General features: G+C 46.4%; 1 protein-coding gene and 1 pseudogene across 1 annotated transcript in view; one reads left to right on the plus strand and one right to left on the minus strand.

The window, feature by feature from the left end:
* LOC123926583 overlaps nucleotides 1-1,450 on the plus strand; it is a 31,720-nt gene extending 30,270 nt beyond the window's left edge. The window contains exons 12-13 of the mRNA XM_045980537.1: nucleotides 49-696; nucleotides 769-1,450. Coding sequence (XP_045836493.1) covers nucleotides 49-696; nucleotides 769-1,376 — 1,256 coding nt within the window. The 3' untranslated portion in view covers nucleotides 1,377-1,450. The remainder of the gene's footprint in view (nucleotides 1-48; nucleotides 697-768) is intronic.
* A 5,378-nt stretch (nucleotides 1,451-6,828) lies between these two features.
* On the minus strand, nucleotides 6,829-24,088 carry LOC123927165 (annotated as a pseudogene).
* Between the last annotated feature and the right edge of the window lie 1,336 nt (nucleotides 24,089-25,424).

Here is a 25,424-nt window from a genome sequence, read left to right on the forward strand (position 1 = left end):
ATCACGGTCTCTCTGAGAGGAGCCTTCGAAGTCCTTCTCTAAAGAGACATCATGGTCCTTCTGAGAGGATCCACCAAAGCTGCCTTCAGATGAGCCATCACAGTCCCTCTAAGAGGAGCCACCGAAGTCTTCCTCGGAAGAGCCATCACGGTCCCTCTGAGAGGAGCCACCGAAGCCTTCTTCAGAAGAGCCATTACAGTCCCTCTGAGAGGAGCCACCGATGTCTTCCTCGGAAGAGACATCACAGTCCCTCTGAGAGGAGCTACCGAAGTCTTTCCGTAAAGAGCCATCACGGTCCCTCTGAGAGGAGCCACCGAAGTCTTCTTCAGAAGAGCCATTACAGTCCCTCTGAGAGGAGCCACCAAAGTCTTCCTCGGAAGAGACATCACAGTCCCTCTGAGAGGAGCTACCGAAGTCTTTCCGTAAAGAGCCATCACGGTCTCTCTGAGAGGAGCCTTCAAAGTCCTTCTCTAAAGAGCCATCACAGTCCCTCTGAGAGGAGCCATCAAAGTCCTTCCCTAAGGAGATATCACAGTCCCTCCGAGAGGAGCCATCAGAGTCTTCCTTGGAAGAGCCATTACAGTCCCTCTGAGAGGAGCCACCAAAGTCTTCCTCGGAAGAGATATCACAGTCCCTCTGAGAGGAGCCACCTAAGTCCTTCCCCAAAGAGCCATCACGGTCTCTCTGAGAGGAGCCATCAAAATCCTTCCCTAAAGAGTTATCTCAGTCCCTCCGAGAGGAGCCATCAGAGTCTTCCTTGGAAGAGACATTACAGTCCCTCTGAGAGGAGCCATCAAAGTCCTTCTCAGAGGAGCCATCGAAGTCCCTCTGAAAGGAGCCATCACAGTCCCTCAGAGAGGAGCCATCGGAGTCCCTCTGAGAGGAGATGTCACAGTCCCTCTGAGAGGAGATGTCGCAGTCCCTCTGAGAGGAGCCATCAGAGTCCCTCTGAGAGGAGATGTCGCAGTCCCTCTGAGAGGAGATGTCATAGTCCCCTTGAGAGGAGCAGTCGCAATCTCTTTCAGAGAACTCATCACAGTCCCTTAGAGGTGAGAGGACACAGTCCTTTTGAGAGAAGACAGCACAGGACCTCTGAGAGGAGAGGTCGCAGTTTCTCAGAGAGAACTCACTGTAGTCCCTCTGAAAGAAGTGGACGCAATCTCTCTGAGAGGAACAGACACAGTCATTCTGAGCAGAGCCAACAGAGCCACTTTGAAAGGGACCAGTACAGTTGGCGTGGCAAAACCCATCTCAGTCCCTCTGCGAGAACCCATCACAGTCCCGTTAAGAAGAGACTCAAACACAGCTCCCCTAGGGAGAGGCTCAGACATGGTCTGTCTAAAGATTGCAAGGGCTACTCAAAACACATCTCCTAGAATGTTGCCATGGTACTTGATGAAGAAGCAGAAGTTTTTATAGTCAAAATGTGGAGATTGTTGATATATGAAACAGAAGCCAAGAATATTGGTCTTGTGAAGTAAAACTCTTTTTACATTTAGAATTCCGTTTCAGATTTCTTCTTTTTTCCCACCCTTCAGAGGACTTTTTCTTTGTCTTTTGGCTTTTTCTTTGTCTTCAAAGACATTTGTGAGATCTGTAAATTTTTTTTCAATGTAGAAAATGTGAATTTTTTTGTCCTCTAATTTGTTGATGCCCTGTGTACTCCCTTGGTTGTAAAGACATCTGAATCCTGCCTTGGTTTTCTTTATACTCACCAGGTACAAATTACTGGTATGTTTTATAAGCCGCAGCTACTCTACACAGCCTATCTGATATAATCTTGTTCTGCTGATTTATTTCTTGTAAATATTAAAATGACCCCCCCCCAAAAAAAAACATGTCTCCTAGGGACCACACACAAAATACTCCCAAACAGGCCAAGTTTAGAGGCCTGAAGCTGAAGGATGAGAAGAGATTCATCTCCATTATTTACTGTCTGGTTCAAGATTTCACTGACCTGCCCCTTTTCTGGCTTCTTTCCTGCTCAGCCACTGCCTCCGATACCTGCACCCTCAGCAGTCAAAGAGCTTCAAGGCCTCTCTACCTGGAGGGAGGGAGGGTGGGAATGGGTCTGTAATTTCTCTAAATAAAGGGGCAATAATTGATCTCCACCTAGAAAGACCACTCGTGTGCTGGAGGTGGGGAACGGAGGGTGAAGGAATATTTGGTGTCCTGCAAAGGGATGGAATGCGACGAAGGGGCCCTGAAGCCAGGTTTGGGGCTCCAAACCCCACCTACAGCTTCCTGGGGTGGGGTCTCAGAGGAGGGAGTCATGTCACGTGACTCACTCTGGCCACAGCCCCCTTGGAAGCTGCCAGGTGGAAGTAGACCTTCAGACCTGGGATCGGCGGCGCCGACTCCATATCCCCCTCAAACTCCTAATACCATATTTCTTGGAATCAAAGATGCATCATTTACTTATTTTTTGTTATTTTTTGTTTCAGACAGCATGAGTGGGGAGGGGCAGCGGGAGAAGAAGAGCGAATCTAAGGCAGATTCCGCAACCAGTGCAGAGCCCAATGCAGAACTTGATCTCACAACCCTGAGATCATGTGCTGAGCCGAAAATTCAGAGTCAGATGCTTTACCCACCAAGTCACCCACGTACCCCAGATACATCATTTAAAACTTCACATTCAGGGGCTCCTGGGTGGCTCACTGCGTTAACCCTCTGCCTTCGGTTTGGGTCATGATCTCAGGGTCCTGGGATCGAGCCCCGCATCGGGCTCTCTTCTCAGCAGGGAGCCTGCTTCCACCTCTCTCTCTGCCTGCCTCTCTGCCTACTTGTTATCTCTCTCTGTGTCAAATAAATAAATAAAATCTTTAAAAAGAACTTCACATGCAACCCAATTTCTAAGAAAATAATATGTGATTATATATATGCTTAGGAATTGATGAAACCTACTGACTTGGCTTCACTGGTTAGATTCTTCTTTTCAGGAGCTTCTATGTAGAGGAGGAGCCTCTGCTTTCTTCCTGGCTTCCATCTGGCCCCAGTTCTGGCCTCTGGATTTGCCCTTCCAGCTCTGGTCCCAGGTCTACCCCCTCCCTCACTAAGCCTCCCTCCCTCTCAGTCGAGACTTCACCCTCCTCTGAACTCCACTTCAAGTCACATCCTTTAGTTTTCACCGAGCTTCTCAATTAGTTGAGCCACAGTGGTCCAACTTCCCCCAACTTCAGGCTGTTAGGGGTTCTGCCTTAGATCCCTTTTTACAGTTTTCAAAGTTCTGGCTCTAGCATCTAGCAAGCACTCAGCAGGAACGTTGCTGCCTGAGTGAAAATGAGAGGCCCAGGAGGAAAAAGCAATGTCTGAGGAGGAATGCTGGCTGTGAGAGCAGTCTGGGAAGTAGATGGCCAAAAAGGGTGTGGCCCGCCTCACCTTCATCCAGCACTTTTCCACCAGGCTGCTGCTGCCTGAGTCCCACACCTTGAGGTAGCAGTTGACAGCACGGCTATACTCCCCAGCCTGCTCCCACTGGCGAGCTTGGTCCACGAGCCCCTCCATGCCCCTAAGATGAGAGTACACGTGACCAGAACAGGCTGGGCAGCGGGGCCTATCCGGTGCATACCTTGTGACCCACCCTCCAGCCCTGCTGACACTTGCTGCCTCCCGGCGTCATATCTGGCCCCTTTCTTGGTAGCCTCCCGCTCCTACTCTTCCTGTACTTCTTTTTTTATTTATTTATTTATTTTTTTTTCTCATTTTATTTATTTTTTCAGCGTAACAGTATTCATTCTTTTTGCACAACACCCAGTGCTCCATGCAAAACGTGCCCTCTCCATTACCCACCACCTGTTCCCCCAACCTCCCACCCCTGACCCTTCAAAACCCTCAGGTTGCCCCAACCTCCCACCCCTGACCCTTCAAAACCCTCAGGTTGTTTTTCAGAGTCCATGGGGGGGTAGGAGATAGGAGAAGAATAAATGAAACAAGATGGGATTGGGAGGGAGACAAACCATAAATGACTCTTAATCTCACAAAACAAACTGGGGGTTGCTGCGGGGAGGTGGGATTGGGGGAGGGGGAGCGGGCTATGGACATTGGGGAGGGGAAGCGAACCATAAGAGACTATGGACTCCGCTCCTACTCTTCCTGCAGAGCCTCCAGCTGGCCCGGCACATAGTCCTTGCAGACCCACAGGGCATCACTCCATAATCCAGCCTCCTGCTCAGATTTCCAGGTATCAGGAAGGCAGAGGCCGGCATGACACCTTCCCACTGCCACACAGGTGCTGTACACTATGGGCCACGGATCCCTAGGTCCTTGGACCTCTCTTCTCCTTCTTGTCTCCTTCCCCCTCTCCATTGCTAACTCTCTGGATCTTTCCCAGTAGTATTGGTTAGTGTAGTGCTCTGTGGGTTCTTACACTCTCTCCCCCTCCCCCTCATGGCCCTGAATCCGGTGCCCTACCTTATAATAATTGAGGGCCAGGCCTGGTCTCTGGGCCTGAAACAGCAGCCCTTCTGCTTTCTGAAAGTCCTTCTCCTCCAAGGCCCCCCGGGCCTGCCCCACAAGCACCTCGGCGACACTGTCAGGATCGTGAGCCTCGGCCACACGCTGAGCTGCCTCCCAATCCTGGTTATGGACGAACCTGCTCCCAGAAGAGGACACAGGGGAGGCTCAGTACAGGACTGAGGCCTCAGTAGTGGGAGACAAACAGCCATGTCACAGGGGGTAGAAGATTTATTGGTACCAGGATCAGGTGAAGGTGGCAATGCCAGGTCCTGGGGCTGTGGTTGGGAGGACGGGAGTAAGGAATTGATGGGTAACTCACATGAGGGCTGCTTCCTTGGGACTACCAGCACTGATGAATTCAGCTTCAGCCTTTTCAGATTTACCCTGTAGGGACAGAAGTGCAGCCACACATGATCAGAAGCAGATTGCCATCATGGCAGCCGTGAGAGGAGGAGTTCAAGGTCAAAAGCAAGGGAGAAGGAGCACATCCATACCTCATCCTCCAGGTACATAGCATATTGGACATGAATCTCAGGGGTTTTGTGCTTGAGGTCCAGCCGAGAGAGTTCAAAAGCAAATTCCCATGAGCTGAAATGGAAGGTGTAGGTAAGGTCTGCCTACTTAGTACTTTCATTTTTTTTTCCCCATTTCTTTTTTTTTATTTATTTATTTTCAGTGTAACAGTACTCATTGTTTTAGCACCACACCCAGTGCTCCATGCAATACATGCCCTCTCTATTACCCTCTACCTGATTCCCCAACCTCCCGCCCTCCGCCCCTTCAAAACCCTCAGGTTGTCTTTCAGAGTAGTACTTTCATTTTATAAGAGGAGGAACAGGGCAGGAGAAAACAGAAAGGGCAGAGACAGGGCCGGGGGAGGGAAAGACAGATTGAGAAGACAGTCCATATGAAGTGATACAGAAGCACACACACACGTAAAGGAGGACGTGGGTCCGGGGACACTTGGAAAAGCCTGTGCTTCCTGCGACTAGTGGTCATAAAGGAATGGGATGGGCGTGAGGCAGGGGACCGCAGTTAGCCTCACAGAACTACTCTTCCTCAGGAGCAAGGGCTCTGGGTTCTTCACCACTTCCTCCTGAGTCACATCTATACTAGCAGAAAAACTGTCTCTCTAAAATATTAAGACTACCCTCAGCCATCTGACTCAATGCAGGATTATTACTGGTCTTTGTAACATTTGCTTAAGAAAAGTTCTTTTTGCATTTAACAGAAGCACACTTCCATCACTCAGAAGTCAATTACTGGCTTAGTGCACCTTAGCTTTAAAAGCTCTTCTCTCTGGGGCATCCGCCTGGCTCAGTCTGTAGAATGAGTGACCCCTGATCTCGGGTTGAGTTCAAGCCCCACACTGCGTATAGTAGTTACTTAAAAAGGTCTTTTTGAAAAAGAAGGAAAAAAGCTGATCACGTTCCATCTTCTTAGAACAGCTAAACACTGTTCTGAGTCCCCGGGGAGCAAGGGCAGAGCAATTGATTCATTCCTTGCTTCTCCATCACGTTCTTCCAAGGATTTCTTCACTCCTGCCTCCGTTTTCAGAAACACTTCTCAGCTATACAGCAATCTTCCTCGTCTACGTAGAGGCTCTTTCTCAAAAGGGGCCAGTGGAGAGAAGTCTTAGGGTCTCACCATTTGTCAGCGGCATGGTCAACGGCAACTTCCAGGAGTCTGAGCTTATTAAGCAGTCTCACTGCGGACTCTCCTCCCAGGCTCTTTGCCCACAGATAGGCCATGTGTTTGTGGGCATTAGCTTCTCCGTGAGCCTTGGCCACCTGTGAAGCAAAGCCATTTGGCAATCCTCCCACGCAGGGCCACATGTCTGCTCCCTACTCCCCTCTGATCGGACTTCAGCTTTGACAAGGGTCCGGTCTTTCTACTAGAACAGGGAGAGGGCTCAGTTTTGGGGTCTGTTAGCCTGCTCAGGGTCCAAGGATGGACTTCAGGTAGTCCACAGACCCCCTCCTACCGCATGTGAAATTTTGCCTGTCAGTATGAACATTTTTCAGAGAGACCCACAACCAGTTCAGAATGCATCACTTGAGAGTGGGGAAGAGGGACAGGCGCATCCCCAGAGTGACTTGGACTCCTTACCCGGTAGGCTTCCTCCCAGAGCCCATTGGACCGGTACATGTTCACTGTTGCCTTCCACTCCTAAGCCTCGAGGTAGTGATACTCGGCCTCCTGCAGTCAGCCTTCAGCCTCCAGCTCCTGGGGAAAGGAGGGTCAGGATGGGGCGAGGGGGATGTGGAGCCTGTTCGGGGAAGAGATGGCTGAGACTTGAGAAGGACTCACCTTGCCCAGGTGCAGGTGTGTGTCACTGAGGAGATCTGGGCGGTGCTTCCCTACAAGGCGGATCATATCATCACACAGCTTGTGCTTTTTGAACATGGGGATGGCAAGACCAGGCTCTTCCACTGTCATGTAGTGCCTGGGGAGGGGAGAGACACCCCAGGGCTCCTCGACCTAGATTCCTGCATCACTGCCTTCTAGGCAGACAGCGTGCATCCTTCTCCCTGCATGACTCCTCTAGGGCTGTGGCTCACCCTTCCGCCTCCGGTACTTGCCTTGCTTCTCCATCTCCAGGGCCTGGGTGATGTACAGCACCGACACGTCTTCCAGCCTCATGCACTTCATTGCCAGCTTTGCAGACACACAGAGACCCAGTAGCCTCCAGCGTGCTTCCGAGGGAAGCAGGGGGACTGCGGAGTGGCCAGGGAAGCATGACTCAGGGGTGAACTGTGTTCCCAGCAACTCTGAACCTTCCCAACAACCACAGGGGTTTGTGTACGGATGCTTTCCTGGTCAGTCCAGGGAATTCCAAAACCATAAGGAGCAAAGTCAGAACTATATTCTGCTCACGCAGAAAGGCCAGAGATGACCTGTGGTGGGGCGCGTGTTCCCACTCCCGAGGTCCCGCCGTACCCACTGGGTTCTGGCTGCAGGCAGGGAATGAAGTTGCCACTGTGACGACAGCTTGGGGAGGGGCAATTGGGGCTCCCCAGCTCCCAAACTCTTCTGCTCGCTTCGGAATTACAGGTTGGGAACAAGGGCCTCTTCATCCTTGCCTTTCCCTGTGGCTAGGCATCCAAGCGCTCCAGACTTTTCTATTTTGGTGCTCTTTCTCAGCTTTCAAGGAGGCCAGTGAAGAGGGGACATCAGAGCCCAAGGAAAGTAGGGACAGCCCCAGGGAGGTGGAGCCCTCGGCGAACTGCGCCCCACTCTCTACCTTGTGGGCTTGCTCCCAGCGGCTGGCCCGAGTGTACATGTCTATTGCATCTTTTGTTCGGTCTCCCTTAATGTAGAGCTCCTCCACAATCTGTGCTCGAGACAGCAGACACAAAAGGCCGAGAGCAAGAGCATTAGAGAAAGAGCGTTAGAGCCTCTGCAGGGGGAGAGCAAACCTTAGCTGGGATGGTGGGGAGAGGATAGGACCCTTAGTCCCCAACATGGAAGAAAAGAGGGCTATCTTGTCTCACACCCTCTACTGTTTTGAAAACAAAAACAAAAACAAAAACAAAAAAACAGCCAAGACCAGAATGGGGACAATACAACACGCAGTTTAAAAGGACCTAAAAGGACCTCGTACTTCTGCAACACAGGGCAATTCCACATTGGAACTCCCATGGAGTTCCATAGAAGAGAGCTGGAGACTCGCTGTATAGATCTGGGAGAGGGGTTTGTGTTATGTTGGAATGAAATAAGGGAAGAAAACTGCTTTCTTCTCGCTCAGGGTGGCTGGTGCTGCTGGGACCCAGAAAGAAGGATTTGGTGAGGTGGCCCCCACTTCCGGTTCTGAGTTCTCTTCTCATTCTGTACTGCATTGCCTCCAGCTCCAGCAAGGGACTTTCCTCACCTCATACTCCTGCAGAGACGCATAGTGTTGGGCCACGCGGGGATAGTATTTGGACGCAGTGTTCTGGTCCTGTAGATCTAATATATAAATGGCCTTCTTCCACTGGCGGGAGCCCAGGGCAGCTTCCATTGCCTTAATGGAGCACCTGGCAGAGTTGGGAAAGGCATCCGTGTGTATGAGGCAAGAGGAAGACAGGTAGAGGTAGGGAGACATCTCAAGCCTACTCCAACCTACATGGTGTCATCTCTGTTGGAGCCTTGGTGCCCTTACTTGACCCATCACCTTGGACCTCACACCCAGTCTCAGTTGCACCCCTCTACCTGGCTTCAATATAGTGATTAATGGCTGCATCGAGCTGCTTCTGCTGCACCAAATGATCCCCCAGGTCTCTTCCAGGCTCACCACTTCCACTGGGAATGCCAACCGAGCCAGCTCCACCGCTGCCAGGGACAGAGAGGGCACTCAGCTAAGACTTCCAGGGATGGGACTCAGGGAAATGGGGTGTAGAAAATAGGTGAGAAGTGGAGGGATGGAGAACTGAGCCGATCCACCAGAACAGATGCACAAAATTGGTGCAGGGGGATGATTTGGGCAAGACTCTAACAGGGAAGGCGGGGCTGTAGGGGGCAGTACCTTTCATGAATGCGCTGCCTTTACAGTAGCACTCCAGGGCCAGCTCTGGGTTTCGAATCTTCTCAAAGAGATCACCTGCCTGTTGACACATACCACATGACTACAACAACAGCCTGAAGACGCTGGGTCAGGGCCCTAGGACAAGCTGGTTGTCTAGCTGTGGGGCCACGGGAAGGAAGGATCCAAGAGGACTCCTGGCAAAACAGCAGCAGTTGACATTTACTGAGCACTGAGAATTCTCCTACTTTCTTCACCGCCCCTATGATTCTTCTTTACCACCCTAGGAGGTAAATGCTATCATTACTCCCATTTACAGAGAGGAAATTGAGAAACCAAGGTTTGGAAAGGTTCACTTAACCCACGGTTATACAAGCTGTTAAATGGAGCCAGGTAACTTGAAAGAGTCTAAAATCCCAAGTCTGTCCTACTAACTACACTCCTATGCCACATTTGGAAATATACATCAACACCTGGACTGGAGGGCATGGGTGCTAAAACTCTGAAGGGGTACCTATATAGGGGAAGCAAAAGCAATAAAAATCTTATAAACTGGGATGGAAGAATGTTTGGAATAACTACCTGAAAGGTGTTACTGGTTGTAATGGCAGGGGACTGGTGCCTTAGCACGGGAGGAGCGTCTCACACTCCCGCCCCATGGAAAATGGCCTCTGGCCATCCTTCCTAGCTGCCCACACCTCACTTCTGGTCTGCCTCAGCTCTCAGCGACGTGGAGCTGCCTTGCCTCGAGTGCCAGTTTGCTCAAGGTTTTCCACATTGCCTCTGTTTCTGGGGTCATTTCCAGAGTCTCCAAGAAGGCTGTGGCCCTGAAGAGAGAAGGAAGGAAGGCAACAGTCAGGTCTTCCAGCCTCAGAACCCAGCCTCTCCCACCACCTCACGGGGATATCAGCCCAGCCCCTCACCGGGTGTAGCTGCCGTCATCGATGGCTGTTCCAAACTCGATCAGGCCCTCATCCAGCATGCAGGCAACAGATGTCACACCTTCGGTCACCATCACCTCGGTCTTCCCCCCGCCCTGCTCCAGACCTACCACATCACCCTGTAAAATTTCAATCCCCCCACCCCACCCGAATTCCAGTTTAGTGTCTCCACGACTCCACTGCAGAACAGACCCCGCCTTACCCCACCCTAGCGCTTACACACTGAGGGAATGACAGTGGCCCTTGTTTGCCCAGCGTTTAGTTTCCTTCAAGCAGGTAAGAATCCCTTATCTACACTAATGCCCTCAGGTTCCTGTACACTCAGAGCTGTGCCCGAACTAATGCCTGGATGTAAACTGACAAAGCGTCCAATCACTTCTGCTTCCAGCTTGAGTCCTGTTAAAATACAACTTTAACCTGGGCCCTACTTTTGAATACATTTGTTGCTTAGGTCACCTGAAGAAATCACTAGGCATGCTTCCTAGTCTCCCACGGGGAGGAAGGAAGGGAAGGAGGGAGGGAGGAAAAAAAAAGGAAATGTAGGGAGGGAAGGAAGGGAAGAAAAGGAAGGAATGGAAAAAGAGAAAGAAAAAGAGAAAAACAGAAAAGGAAAGGAAAGAAAAAAAAAGGAAAAAGCCAGTAAGCTAAAACCTGAGCAGGAAAAAACAGGGGAGCAAGTGGAAAGGGTACAGTCGCCCTGATGGCAAACACAGCAGCGGATGAATAAACCAGGGGTCCTCCAGCAGGATGAGGGGGCGATTCTGAGATTCTGTTAGTCATGAAATCTGGGATCCTCTCTTCAGGAAAGGGAACAAAAGTCATTAGTATGCCTGATTCCTGCAAAAGCAAACACTGATCATATCTAGAGGAAAACATGCCCATGTTAGGCCCTTGAGATTCTAAAAATTATATTCAGTGTAACGTGAGCCCCCCAATAAAATAAAGCTACCAAAATAGAAGTTAACTACCATAAAGGAGTAAACAATAATAATAACTACAGCACTTTTGGACCTCCAAGGATTTCCAATATTAAAAATAACAATTATGGAAGAAACCAGTTATGGAATATGAAAGAATTGTGAAATGTTTAAAGACCTAAGGGATGGAATGAAAAATTAAGCAAGAGACAAGAAACTATAAAAAATGGCCAGGTTGTGCTCGCTTCAGTAGCAAATATACTAGAAAAAATGACCAGGCAGACTAGAGAAAGAACCAAATGAAACCATATGAAAAAAGATTAGGATCATTCCCTGCATATTTTCAGACCACAATGCTCTGAAGCTAGAACTCAATCACAAGAGGAAAGCTGGAAAGAACCCAAATACATGGAGACTAAACAGCATCCTTCTAGAGAATGAATGGGTTAACCAGGAAATTAAAGAAGAATTGAAAAAATTCATGGAAACAAATGATAATGAAAACACAACAGTTCAAAATCTGTGGGACACAGCAAAGGCAGTCCTGAGAGGAAAATATATAGCGGTACAAGCCTTTCTCAAGAAACAAGAAAGGTCTCAAGTACACAACCTAACCCTACACGTAAAGGAGCTGGAGAAAGAACAAGAAAGAAACCCTAAACCCAGCAGGAGAAGAGAAATCATAAAGATCAGAGCAGAAATCAATGAAATAGAAACCAAAAAAACAATAGAAAAAATCAATGAAACTAGGAGCTGGTTCTTTGAAAGAATCAATAAGATTGATAAACCCCTGGCCAGACTCATCAAAAAGAAAAGAGAAAGGACCCAAATCAATAAAATCATGAATGAAAGAGGAGAGATCACAACTAACACCAAAGAAATACAGACAATTATAAGAACATACTATGAGCAACTTTACGCCAACAAATTGGACAATCTGGAAGAAATGGATGCATTCCTAGAGACATATAAACTACCACAACTGAACCAGGAAGAAATAGAAAACCTGAACAGGCCCATAACCAGTAAGGAGATTGAAACAGTCATCAAAAATCTCCAAACAAACAAAAGCCCAGGGCCAGACGGCTTCCCAGGGGGATTCTACCAAACATTTAAAGAAGAACTCATTCCTATTCTCCTGAAACTGTTCCAAAAAATAGAAATGGAAGGAAAACTTCCAAACTCATTTTATGAGGCCAGCATCACCTTGATCCCAAAACCAGACAAGGATCCCACCAAAAAAGAGAACTACAGACCAATATCCTTGATGAACACAGACGCAAAAATTCTCGCCAAAATACTAGCCAATAGGATTCAACAGTACATTAAAAGGATTATTCACCACGATCAAGTGGGATTTATTCCAGGGCTGCAGGGTTGGTTCAACATCCGCAAATCAATCAATGTGATAGAACACATTAATAAAAGAAAGAACAAGAACCATATGATACTCTCAATAGATGCTGAAAAAGCATTTGACAAAGTACAGCATCCCTTCCTGATCAAAACTCTTCAAAGTGTAGGGATAGAGGGCACATACCTCAATATTATCAAAGCCATCTATGAAAAACCCACCGCAAATATCATTCTCAATGGAGAAAAACTGAAAGCTTTTCCGTTAAGGTCAGGAACACGGCAGGGATGTCCATTATCACCACTACTATTCAACATAGTACTAGAAGTCCTAGCCTCAGCAATCAGACAACAAAAAGAAATTAAAGGCATCCAAATTGGTAAAGAAGAAGTCAAACTATCACTCTTCGCAGATGATATGATACTATATGTGGAAAACCCAAAAGACTCCACTCCAAAACTGCTAGAACTTGTTCAGGAATTCAGTAAAGTGTCAGGATATAAAATCAATGCACAGAAATCAGTTGCATTTCTGTACACCAACAACAAGACTGAAGAAAGAGAAATTAAGGAGTCAATCCCATTCACAATTGTACCCAAAACTATAAGATACCTAGGAATAAACCTAACCAAAGAGACTAAGAATCTATACACAGAAAATTATAAAGTACTCATGAAAGAAATTGAGGAAGACACAAAAAAATGGAAAAATGTTCCATGCTCCTGGATTGGAAGAATAAATATTGTGAAAATGTCTATGCTACCTAAAGCAATCTACACATTTAATGCAATCCCTATCAAAATACCATCCATTTTTTTCAAAGAAATGGAACAAATAATCCTAAAATTTATATGGAACCAGAAAAGACCTCGAATAGCCAAAGGAATATTGAAGAACAAAGCCAAAGTTGGTGGCATCACAATTCCGGACTTCAAGCTCTATTACAAAGCTGTCATCATCAAGACAGCATGGTACTGGCACAAAAACAGACACATAGATCAGTGGAACAGAATAGAGAGCCCAGAAATCGACCCTCAACTCTATGGTCAACTAATCTTCGACAAAGCAGGAAAGAATGTCCAATGGAAAAAAGAGAGCCTCTTCAATAAATGGTGCTGGGAAAATTGGACAGCCACATGCAGAAAAATGAAATTGGACCACTTCCTTACACCACACACAAAAATAGACTCCAAATGGATGAAGGACCTCAATGTGAGAAAGGAATCCATCAAAATCCTTGAGGAGAATGCAGGCAGCAACCTCTTCGACCTCAGCCGTAGCAACATCTTCCTAGGAACAACGGCAAAGGCAAGGGAAGCAAGGGCAAAAATGAACTGTTGGGATTTCATCAAGATCAAAAGCTTTTGCACAGCAAAGGAAACAGTTAACAAAACCAAAAGACAACTGACAGAATGGGAGAAGATATTTGCAAACGACATATCAGATAAAGGGCTAGTATCCAAAATCTATAAGGAACTTAGCAAACTCAACACCCAAAGAACAAACAATCCAATCAAGAAATGGGCAGAGGACATGAACAGACATTTCTGCAAAGAAGACATCCAGATGGCCAACAGACACATGAAAAAGTGCTCCACGTCACTCGGCATCAGGGAAATACAAATCAAAACCACAATGAGATATCACCTCACACCAGTCAGAATGGCTAAAATGAACAAGTCAGGAAATGACAGATGCTGGCGAGGATGCGGAGAAAGGGGAACCCTCCTCCACTGTTGGTGGGAATGCAAGCTGGTGCAACCACTCTGGAAAACAGCATGGAAGTTCCTCAAAATGTTGAAAATAGAACTACCCTATGACCCAGCAATTGCACTACTGGGTATTTACCCTAAAGATACAAACATAGTGATCCGAAGGGGCACGTGTACCCGAATGTTTATAGCAGCAATGTCTACAATAGCCAGACTGTGGAAAGAACCTAGATGTCCATCAACAGATGAATGGATAAAGAAGATGTGGTATATATACACAATGGAATACTATGCAGCCATCAAAAGAAATGAAATCTTGCCATTTGCGACGACATGGATGGAACTAGAGCGTATCATGCTTAGTGAAATAAGTCAATCGGAGAAAGACAACTATCATATGATCTCCCTGATATGAGGACATGGAGAAGCAACATGGGGGGGTAGGAGATAGGAGAAGAATAAATGAAACAAGATGGGATTGGGAGGGAGACAAACCATAAATGACTCTTAATCTCACAAAACAAACTGGGGGTTGCTGCGGGGAGGTGGGGTTGGGGGAGGGGGAGCGGGCTATGGACATTGGGGAGGGGAAGTGAACCATAAGAGACTATGGACTCTGAAAAACAACCTGAGGGTTTTGAAGGGTCAGGGGTGGGAGGTTGGGGCAACCTGAGGGTTTTGAAGGGTCAGGGGTGGGAGGTTGGGGGAACAGGTGGTGGGTAATGGAGAGGGCACGTTTTGCATGGAGCACTGGGTGTTGTGCAAAAAGAATGAATACTGTTACGCTGAAAAAAATAAATAAAATGAGGGAAAAAAAAAAAAAAAAAGAAAAGAGTGAAACCGTATGAAAAATTCAATATTCGAAGTAAGAAAACTCAGTGGGTGATTTCAATAGCAGATAAGACAGTGGTGAAAGTAAACCTCTGACTTGCAAGATGTTTCCTTTTTTTTTTAAATAATTTTTTAAAAATTGTATTTATTTATTTATTTGACAGAGAGAGAGGGAAACAAACAAGGGGAGTGGGAGAGTGCGAGAGGGAGAAGCAGGCTTCCTGCTGAGCAGGGAGCACCATGCAGGGGCTCAATCCCAGGACCCCGGGACCCCCGGGATCATGACCTGAGCCAAAGGCAGACACTTAAGGGCCAAGCCACCCAGGCACCCCTTGCCAAGATGTTTCTTAAGGAATTATCCAGAATGTGCATGGAGCGAGAAGGAGGAAGGAAGAATAAGAGGTTCTAGAGGCACAAAGACAGGACAAGAAATGGAACACATACCTAATTAGAGTTCTGAGGGTGAGAAAGAGAGTTCCAGAGAAGCAGCAACATTTAAAGAGCTCATGGCTGAGGAACAAGGTGTCCTCGCAGATGGGACACACACACACGCGTGCACGCGTGCACATACACACCAAGCACGGTTAAGTAAGAGGACATTTATATGCAGACATAATGTACTGAAGCTTCAGAATGCTGGAAAAAAGAAGACTTTAAAACCAACAAGACAGGGACGCCTGGGTGGCTCAGTCAGGTAAGCCTCTGCCCTAATTAGGCTCTGGTCACAATTCTGGAGTTATGGGATTAAGCCCCCCCCCATCCCTCCCTGCTCAGTGGGGAGTCTGCTTCTCCTTCTGCCCCTCCCCTTGCTCTCTCAAATAAATAAATAAAATCTTTTTTAAAAAGCAACAAGACAACACAAGGAGCTGTTAATAAACTTCTCAGAACTAAGGGGGTCAGTCGATGGGATGATAATATTTGCAAAAGATTAAGAAAAACTGTCAAACTGTTCTTTCAAGAACACGCCAAATAAAAACATTTTCAGATAATTCCATTTTGGTACTTTTCAGAAACTGAGGATTCATCTTCGAAACACTTTCTCTCAAGGAGGTAACTCCAGAGCAAAGGTCAGCAATGCAAAAAGAGTGAGCAGAGAAACTGGCACCATGATGGTAAATGTAACCAAATTCCAGCTGTGGAAAAGAATAACGTCTCACTTTGGGGATAAAAAAATACTGGGCAATAATGGCAAAGGGGAGGTAATCAAAGTTCAGGTCCTTGTATCATTTGCCAGGGGTCAGATGCTAAATAAGCTGAAACTATTCAGAATAATTTAAGGGTATGGTAAACTTCCAAGGGTAACCACTATAGGAGTCAAATGTATGACCTCCAAAGCAAAAATGTGAAAAATGTGTTTAAAACAGGACAAAACAGCCCCCAAGCGCCAAACGTAATTAGTCTAAAATGAGGAAAGAAAAGCAGGAAAGAAGAGATGTAGAAAAAAGACAAAAAGAACTATCACATGCTCCCTCTGTATCCACACCAATCATCCTCACCTAGCACAGGGCCTCTCTTGTTTTCCCTCCCAGATTCTGGAAGGTCACTGGAATATACATGATGCTGGCAGGACAGGAGAGTGACCGATCTTCAGTCATAAAAAAAGAAGCTCTGAATAGCTTACAACAGAGAATCCTCACCCAGGAACTGACAGAACTGCCCCCGCTAAGGGGGCTCTTCCAGTCTAAGAGAACTCATTATGACCTGGTGAATTCCCAGGGCCACTGGAATAGAGAGGACAGAATACAATGTCAGGAATCTGAAAAAGGACGGTTCTGGAGCCTAGCGCACTGTGGGGAAGGATCTAGGCTTTACTTGCTGACTCTATCACAGAGATGATGGGTGGTGGGCCAGAGAAAACCAAATAACCTTTGGAGCTTCCTCAGGGCCCTAACTGATCAGTGAGACACTATGTCTGAGGTCCCCTGGCACCGACATACCCTAATAGAGGATGTGGTGACCCTCTTGGGTGCCTCAATGTTGTACCACACACACAGGCTGTTTCGGTTCTGAGCCACCAGCCCGTCACTTCCTGGGACCCAGTGCACGTAGGAGCAGAAGTGGAGGATCATCGTCTTAGAGCAGCTTTCAGTATCGTACAGATGCAACTGCAGAAGGAAGAGGTGGACAGCGCAATCAGAAGGGGCTATGGGGTGGCTTCTGATATCGACCATTTCTCTAACGAAATGTGGTGAGCTGACCCACCCCTCAGGCAGATGCTGGATTTCAAAGCTTACTAGCCTGCAATGCTCGACGTTTATGCTGACTTGGTACATCCTGACTCTGGCCCATAAGAGATGACCAAGTGAGCCCAGAGCTACACCAGAAATTTAAGTTAGCTGAAGGTCAGACCTTCATTCTTAGAGTTTAACTCTGGGCCAGAGTTGCCACACTGGATCACAAAAGTAAGGCCACCATGCACATTAAATGGTCTGGAAATTGGCGATGTGGCTTTCCCATCACAATGAACATGAAATGAAAAATTACCAGAGAGTCTCTTTGCCCTCAAGATTGAGCTCTTTGGTGATAGCATATTGAGATCAGAGTCAATAAGGAGTTTGGGGGAGACTGTCAAGCCAGCCTTAACACTGTGGGGTACGTGTAGCTGAGGAATGCTGCAACAGGTGTGGGTAAAGTTCAGCCAGGCATGCAGGGGTGAGGCAGTCTCCCGAGGGCACAGACTTGTGAACAGTAAAAGAGAAACCAGCTCCCAAATTTCCCTCTTGACTTTGGTGCCATCACAATACCATCTTCTTAAGGTATGGGCTATGTTAACAGATGGGCTGTGATAACAGACACCATGTTGATTCTTCTGTGCCTTTTGCTATGTTGATGGCATAGTGCACCAAGAAATTAAGCCCATCCTGCCCCCCGCAATCCCTGGCAGCAGGTAGTATCACATCCTCTATGGACTACTCAATGGCTAAGGCCTTAGTAACCCTTCTTACACGAAGTTTCCAGTCCCTGAAGAGAAGCTTGTGCCCGTTTCATTAAGTTCCAGCCAATCCACACGGCTCTCATGGCTGATGGTGCCAATGTTGTAGCCACCAGTCAGATCCACTACAAAGTAAAAGAGAGAGGGTTAAGAAGACAGATTCCACATAATCATATACAGACACAAGGCAGCCTGCAAAAGTCTTGCCTTTAATTATTATGTTGGGCTTTAAGAATGTTCCATCAGTGTAGAGTATGAGGAATATGACATAATTTTGCTAAGATGCTTACAATACTAGATTTATACTAAAATTATAGAGATTTTGTTTAACTCTGTAGCTAGCTCAAAAGGTCCAGATCCATCAAGAAATGAGATTCCTCTCTGGGATCTTGGAGTTGTCTCATAGCAGATCAGAACAGATCAGAGCAACGGGCATCCTTTACTCAAGAAATCCTCTGGAAGGCGGCACTGAGCACATTAAGGAAGAGCCCCAGTTCCAGCACAACCATGAAGAGAAAGCTGATGGATGAAACGACCTCGATGAACATATGTGCTACAAGGAGTTCCTTGCACTTTGAGTGTCAATGATGTAAGAGCCCCGAGGGGCAAACAGTGGAGAAGGCACACAGACAAAACAGAAGGAACCTCTGATTAAAGTCAGGCTGAAAGTGCTGAGGATAAGTATTTTAGTTTGGTGTGAATTTTGCAGACAATGTAAGATAAGATCACACTTACGGACTGGCTAGGATGCTTTCAGGGAGTCTCCTGAACACGGCGCCTTCACAGCTCTTATTTGTATACGTTACCAATGCGCAATGTCCTGCGTTGATCCGTGCTCAAGCTCAAGACCAAATGCCAGCTAATGTCTACAACTGGGAAGACCAACCTAAAAATGAAATTTCCTTTAATTAAAAGCCAACTTCATAAAGCCATGTTTCAATGTCTCAATTTTTAAGTAGAATCACAGAATACTAGAGCTGTGGGACCCCATCTCTGTGAACACCCTGAAATTATATACAAAATTATATGTTTATGTATTTTCTTCTGGGAAAGGATCTATGATTTTTTAAAAAAGATTTTATTTATTTATTTGAGAGGGAGAGAGAGAGACAGAGCATGAGAGGGGGGAGGGTCAGAGGGAGAAGAAGACTCCCTGCCAGGCAGGGAGCCTAAAGTGGGACTCGAGGATCACAACCTGAGCTGAAGGCAGTCGCCTAACCAACTGAGCCACCCAGGCATCCCAGGATCTATGATTTTAATTAGATACTCAAAGGGGTCACGAATGAAAAAAGGTTAAGAGAAGGTCATTTTATACACTATTGAAGACAAGCCCTTTGTAGTGGGATGACTTGTCCAAAGTCTCACAGCTCATTACTGCCACTGGAACATGGGCCGCCATATTACATCATTTCCATTACAACTCAACAATCTGATGTGAAACATAAAACTCATGAACTGTAAAGGTATCTTAAGAACAGCCTCATATGTATTTGGAAACTTGATTTATAAGAGGTGACATTACGAATCAGTGAATGGATTTCCAATAAATGGTTAAACATGGAAAAAGTAAATTATGAGCCACACCCACGTTACACACAAAAATTAATTACAGATGACAAGCAAAAGCTAAAAATATTAAAATGTAGGAGGGAGTAGGAACCTTCTTTTTTAAAAATTTTATTTATTTATTTATTTATTTATTTATTAACTCTACACCCAGCTTGGGGCTCAAACTCACGATCCTGAGATCAAAAGTCACATGCTGGGGCACCTGGGTGGCTCAGTGGTTTATTAAGCCTTTGCCTTCAGCTCAGGTCATGATCCCAGGGTCCTGGGATTGAGCCCTGCATTGGACTCTCTGCTCAGCAGGGAGTCTGCTTCCCCGCCCCGCCCCCCCCCCGCCCCCCGCCTACCTCTCTGCCTACTTGTGATCTCTGTCTGTCAAATAAATAAATAAAATCTTCAAAAAAAAAAAAAAAAAGAGTCACATGCTCCTCTGGCTCAGGCAGTCAGGTGCCCCAGGGAAACTTCTTAAACGAGACCTCAGAAATCAGCTCAGGTCCTGATCTCAGGGTCCTGGAATCAAGCCCAGCACCAGGCTCTCTGCTTGGCAGGGAGCCTGCTTTCCACTCTTTCTCTGCTTGCCGCTGTGCCTACTTGTGATCTCTCTCTCTCTTTCTGTGTCAAATAAATAAATGAAATCTTAAAAAAAGGGGCGCCTGGGTGGCTCAGTGGGTTAAAACCTCTGCCTTCGGCTCAGGTCATGACCTCAGGGTCCTGGGATCGAGTCCCGCATCAGGCTCTCTGCTCAGTAGGGAGCCTGCTTCCTCCTCTCTCTGCCTGCCTTTCTGCCTGTGATCTCTGTCAAATAAATGAATAAATTCTTAAAAAAAAAAAAGAACTAGGTATGGGTACACAAGTAATAATATTATTAATAGCTAACATTTATTAAGTGCTTATTATGTGCCAGACATTAGTCTAAGTGCTTTTCATATAAGGTAGGTACAATTTTTATCCCCATTTTGTGGATGAGGAAACTGAGATACAGAAAGGTTAAGAAATTTGACCTAAGATCACCCAGGTATAATTGCAGAAGTGGGGAGGTTTGACTCTAGACCTTGTTCTTAATGAGGCTATATGGGTATGTTATTCTCTATACATCATAGGGAATACTGTGCTGTTCTAAATACATTTTTCCATGCTTGAAACATTTCATGATACAGTTAATTTTTTTAAAGATTTTATTTATTTATTTGTCAGAGAGGGTGAGTGCACAAGCAGGGAGAGCAGAAGTCAGAGGGACAAGCAGGCTCCCTGCTGAGCAGGAAGCCTTATGCGGGACTTGATCCCAGGACTCTGGGATCATGACCTGAGCCGAAGGCAGGCTCTTAACTGCCTGAGCCACCCAGGTGTCCCCAGAGTTAATTATTAATATGTAAAATAAGATGTATTTATTTATGTGAACACTTGTGAAATTCAAATAAATTTTGTCAACACTGGCTACCAATGTCAAACTCTACAGAAAATAAGTCCCCTTCCAGTTCGAACAGTCCATTATCCTATGTCCTAAGTCTAAACAGGAAAATTCATAAATTGACTAAAGGTTCCGCTCTACAGTTCACAATTCCTAGCCCAAAGATACATGCCTAAAGAACATGAACAATTATAGGGACAAGCTGATATGCGTAACAGTTTATGTGTATCTATACAGCTAGATGCAGACTCACACACGTGGATTAGAACACTTCCCACATCCTCTGTGAGAGCAGGGCCATACATTAACCTGGTGCCTCTCAGATTCCTGCATTCTCCACTCTACACACCCCTGTGATATGGAAGCATACTAGAAACATCTGTTTTGTTATCAGAATTATGGGAGAGTCTTACCTATAGCAATAGTCTTAACATCAACAAGAGAAGCCAATTTCTTATAGTCTCCCATCCCTCGTTGACGCCGCTCATTAATACGGACACTGAAACACGAAGGGTGAGGTAAGGCAGAATGGACTTGGGTCATCGGGATGTTTAGCAAGGGCCCCAAAGTACCATATGGGATGACGTTTTTAGATTAATCTTGAGGATACAGGAGTGAGAGGTTAAAAGGGACTTCTTTGGGGTTTCAAAAATTTAGAGAACCTTGTGGGGTTACCTGATGAGGTGGGGGTTCATGAATTCAGTACGTACAGAACCCAGGGTATCATTACTCCCATATTCCACCAGGGTTAGCTCTCCAGCGTTGAAGATCATGCACACCTGGGGATGAAGGGAACTGTCACGTGGCAGGAAGTTTGCATGAAGAAGTCTGCATGGTCAACAGTAGTAGAGGGAGATGTCTTGTCAGTGCAAAGTGACTCCCACTTTTCTCTGTATTCTGTTCCTCTGCCTATCTCGCCCTCCTTTCTTTATCTGCTCTTAGCTAGGAGGTTTACTGAGATGGTGAGGGTTGGTTAATCAAGCTCTACTCACATTCTCAATTTCAAAGAAATACTTCTCATTGCCACCAGATCCCTGCCAAGCCACGTGTCAAAGAGAGAGAGGACATAAGAACAATGTGGGTAAGTATCCAAGACAACGCTGAGACAAGGACGGGGTAGGAGGCAGAGAGAAGGAGTTTAGGAAGGCCCTGATGTTCCACAAGTGGGGTGCTGTGTCACATTCTGCCCTAGACTTCTAGGCTTCTGAGTGATCCTGTAAACACTGTCCAACAGTGGGAATTCCCATTCCAGGATTCCAAATCTCCAGGGTCTCACTCCCAGGTCCACCAGGTCCCCAACGCCAGCATCTTAGAACTTTTACTTAGAGATCTTCCCCCTTAGGGACCTGGGCTCCCTGGAAGTAGCAGCTCACGATGCTCCATTCCCTGCCCCTCCGCCTGGGGGTCCTACCTCACTAAAGCGATTAGTGTTCAGGTCCCCCAGCAGCAGCATGTCTGACGTGTGGGCCACCAGGTAACTAATGTTCCTTTCCGAGGATTTTCACCTCTTCTATCCCATAGCCATAGTGTGACTGGAGTACCACTTGGGTCCCCGATGACAGGTTCTTCACAATCACCTTGGTAAGGTACAAGTCTGAGCCCCCTGAGGCTTCCCTCAACCCCAAAGAGGGGTTAACCTGCCGTGCCCACCTCCACAGTGTTAAACAAAGCTAGTATCTTGTTTCCTCACCTAGCCTAGGCTATTGTTGGTAAAAATGACACCTCATATTCACACAGTGCTTTACTATTTACAAAATGTTTTCAGAGATTATCTCCTTCAATGCTAATACATAATACATACGGGGTCAAACTAATCACTCTCCTTACAATCCTCTACCTCTTGTGAAAATCTTTGTGATTACTTTAATCATGGTGTATACTGATCATACTGTCATTTCATATACTTCTTTGCTAAAATGATCCTGATTAAGGAACAATATAATACAGATAATTATCTTTGTATTCTCTGTCCTAACAGTGCTCATGTATAGAGAATGGACAGAAAATGAAAGAACAAGGGTGCCTGGCTGGCTCAGTCAGAGGAGCATGAAACTCTTGATCTCAGTTGTGGGTTTGAGCCCCAAGTTGGGTGTAGAGTTATTTAAAAATAAAATCTTAAAAAAAAAGAGGGGGAACCTGGGTAGCTCAGCTGATTAAGCATCTGCCTTCAGTTCAGGTCATGATCCTGGGATCAGGCCCCACATTCAGCCCCACGTCCAAGTGCTCCCTCTCCCTCTGGCCTTCCCCTGGCTCCTGTGTGGACACTCTGTCAAATAAGTGAACAAAATTTTTAAAAAAAGAGAAAAAGAATGAAGGAACCAATGAATAATAAATGGAAGGAAAAGGGGACAGAGGTAGGGAAAACAGAAAAGTGGGCTCAAGAACAAAGAAATTACCTTGCAATGTCACACACGGTGAGTTCAGAGGCCCTAAAGCAATGTTATGCACCTGCATAATCCTAAACTCCCTAGTTAACAACATATAGGTAATAAAGCTTTTTCTGTTTTGTTTTGTTTTAGAGAGGGATGGAGACATGGGTGGGGCCGAGGGAGAGGGAAAGAGAGAATCTTAAACAGACTCCATGCCCAGTGTGGAGCCCCCATGTGGTTCTTGATCTCACAAGCCTGAGGTCATGACCTGAGCTGAAATCAAGAGTCCCACACTTAAGACTGAGCCATCCAGGAGCCCCAGGTAGTAAAGTTTTAAACCAGGAAGATGGAAGTGGCGATCTCTGTACCCCTTAAATTTGGTGTTTAAATCTTTTCTTACAGTAAGCTGGAAGGGCTACAGCAGGAAAGTTGCCAAAGAGTTGCCTGATACACTCTGTTCTCCAGAACAGCTCTGCCAGGGGTTATATTTGACACTGTGGCAGTGTCCAGAAGGAGATTTTGGTGCACTGGCTATCAGCTGCTCACCTGGCTAGGTCCCACATACGTCAACTCAAACGGATTCTTGTAAATGCTTCTCCGGAGGCAGCAGTCAAACTGTTCCACTCCACCACAGAGTGTGCCCTAGAAGGGAAAGCGACAACATAAAAGGTCACAGGCATCAGAAGGATATCTAGAGACACCTTTGAAACCCAAGTTCTAGAATCTAGGAAAGAGTTGGCAGTAAAAGGGCTGGCAGTTTTGGGAAGTACCAGATGGAAAGAGGTGGCACTCACAGCACTCAAGGACAGTGATGGGATGAAGGAGAGAAATCAACCCTGCCTACAGAATTCTTTGTCTCTTTTGGCTTCCCATAAAGTGTGAATTTCTCTTTCCTGCCTTTAATGTCATCTTTTTAGGTTGGAGTCAAAAGGGAAGAGGAGATTCTCTAGTTTCAGGGAGAGTGCTTTAGGCTAAGTCTGGATTTTCCACCCAGGCAGAAAGGGATTACTCTTAAAACACACCGCACAGAGTCGTGAGCCATCCCGTTTCCAGGCCAAGGCAGTGACCGTATTTAAGTTGGCAATCTCCTTGGGCTTTGCCACTTCCCAGATACTTCTTCAAGGGCTTTAGTTGAGTAGCCGAAGTCTGAAATTAAGAAGGTGGATTTCAGAAGAGATGGAGACTGAGCAAAAGGGTGGAAATGGGTGGGTAACTGAAGGCAATGAGTCTTGCTGTATCAGCGAAGAAAGGAAGTGAAAGAGAACACACATGCTAGGGAATCTCATAGGAGAGGACTAAAAGGTTCCAAGGAAGGAAGTTGGGACAATCAAGAGAAAAGTAAAGGGGGTGCCTGGGTGGCTCAGTGGTTTAAGCCGCTGCCTTCGGCTCAGGTAATGATCTCAGGGTCCTGGGATCGAGTCCCACATCGGGCTCTCTGCTCGGCAGGGAGCCTGCTTCCCTCTCACTCTCTCTGCCTGCCTCTCTGCCTACTTGTGATCTCTCTCTGTCAAATAAATAAATAAAAATCTTTAAAAAAAAAAAAACAAGAGAAAAGTAAAATGGGGTGAGAGCGATAGGAGTGGAGAAAACAAAAGGAGATCATGGCTGGTGAGAAAAATGAGCTGTTAGCAAAGCAGAAATAAGGGAAAAGAAACAGAGAAAAAGGAAGGAAGAGACCCACATGACATCGAAGGGGATAAAAGGACAGGGCTAGTAAAGCTGATGTGAAGGGACTGGGGCCCTTTATTTATTTTATTTTATTTACCCTTCCATCATCCATCTATCCCGTCCTTCCTTCCTTCCTTCACAAAACCTTTAAGCATATATTATGTACTGGATTCTAATTTGGCCACTGGAGATTTAAAAACAATGAATAGGCCCTCTTCTCAAGGGCGTTTCAGTTTAGCCAGATAACTATAAACACCAAAGTGTAATATCATGGGACAAACACCGAGCCAGTGGTCTGAACAGAGGCAATGGTAATACAAAGACAGTGGAGATGAATTCCACTATGGAGTCCCATGCAGAGGCACAGAGACACAAAATCCTGGTGTATTGTGGAACTGCCAGAGTCCCAACCGATGGTGGGAGCAGGAAAAGGGAAGTGAGTGAATTAAAACCTGAGGATCTCTTTCAACCTACATGGATTTCCAACCATTCTCCCACCCTGGTTGAAAATAACTGGGCTAGAGCAAGGTGTACACAGGGAAAGTAGGCAGTAGATGCACATGGAAAGGGACCCATCTGTCATAACTTCCCAACACAACAGACTGGCCCCCAGGGCTTGCAGCAGCGGTGGTGAACTCCCGCTCCTGAGGGTCACGGCTGTAATCAAAAGTTTGTAGCACATGGCCTTCCTTTCCATAGGCTACAATTCTCTGATCACAGCCTGCAGCCACGATGCTATTGGTTGCCCAAGCCAAGGGTGGGCAGGGGTG

This window comes from Meles meles, chromosome 16, assembly GCF_922984935.1.
Source record: "Meles meles chromosome 16, mMelMel3.1 paternal haplotype, whole genome shotgun sequence".
NCBI classification, from domain to species: domain Eukaryota; kingdom Metazoa; phylum Chordata; class Mammalia; order Carnivora; family Mustelidae; genus Meles; species Meles meles.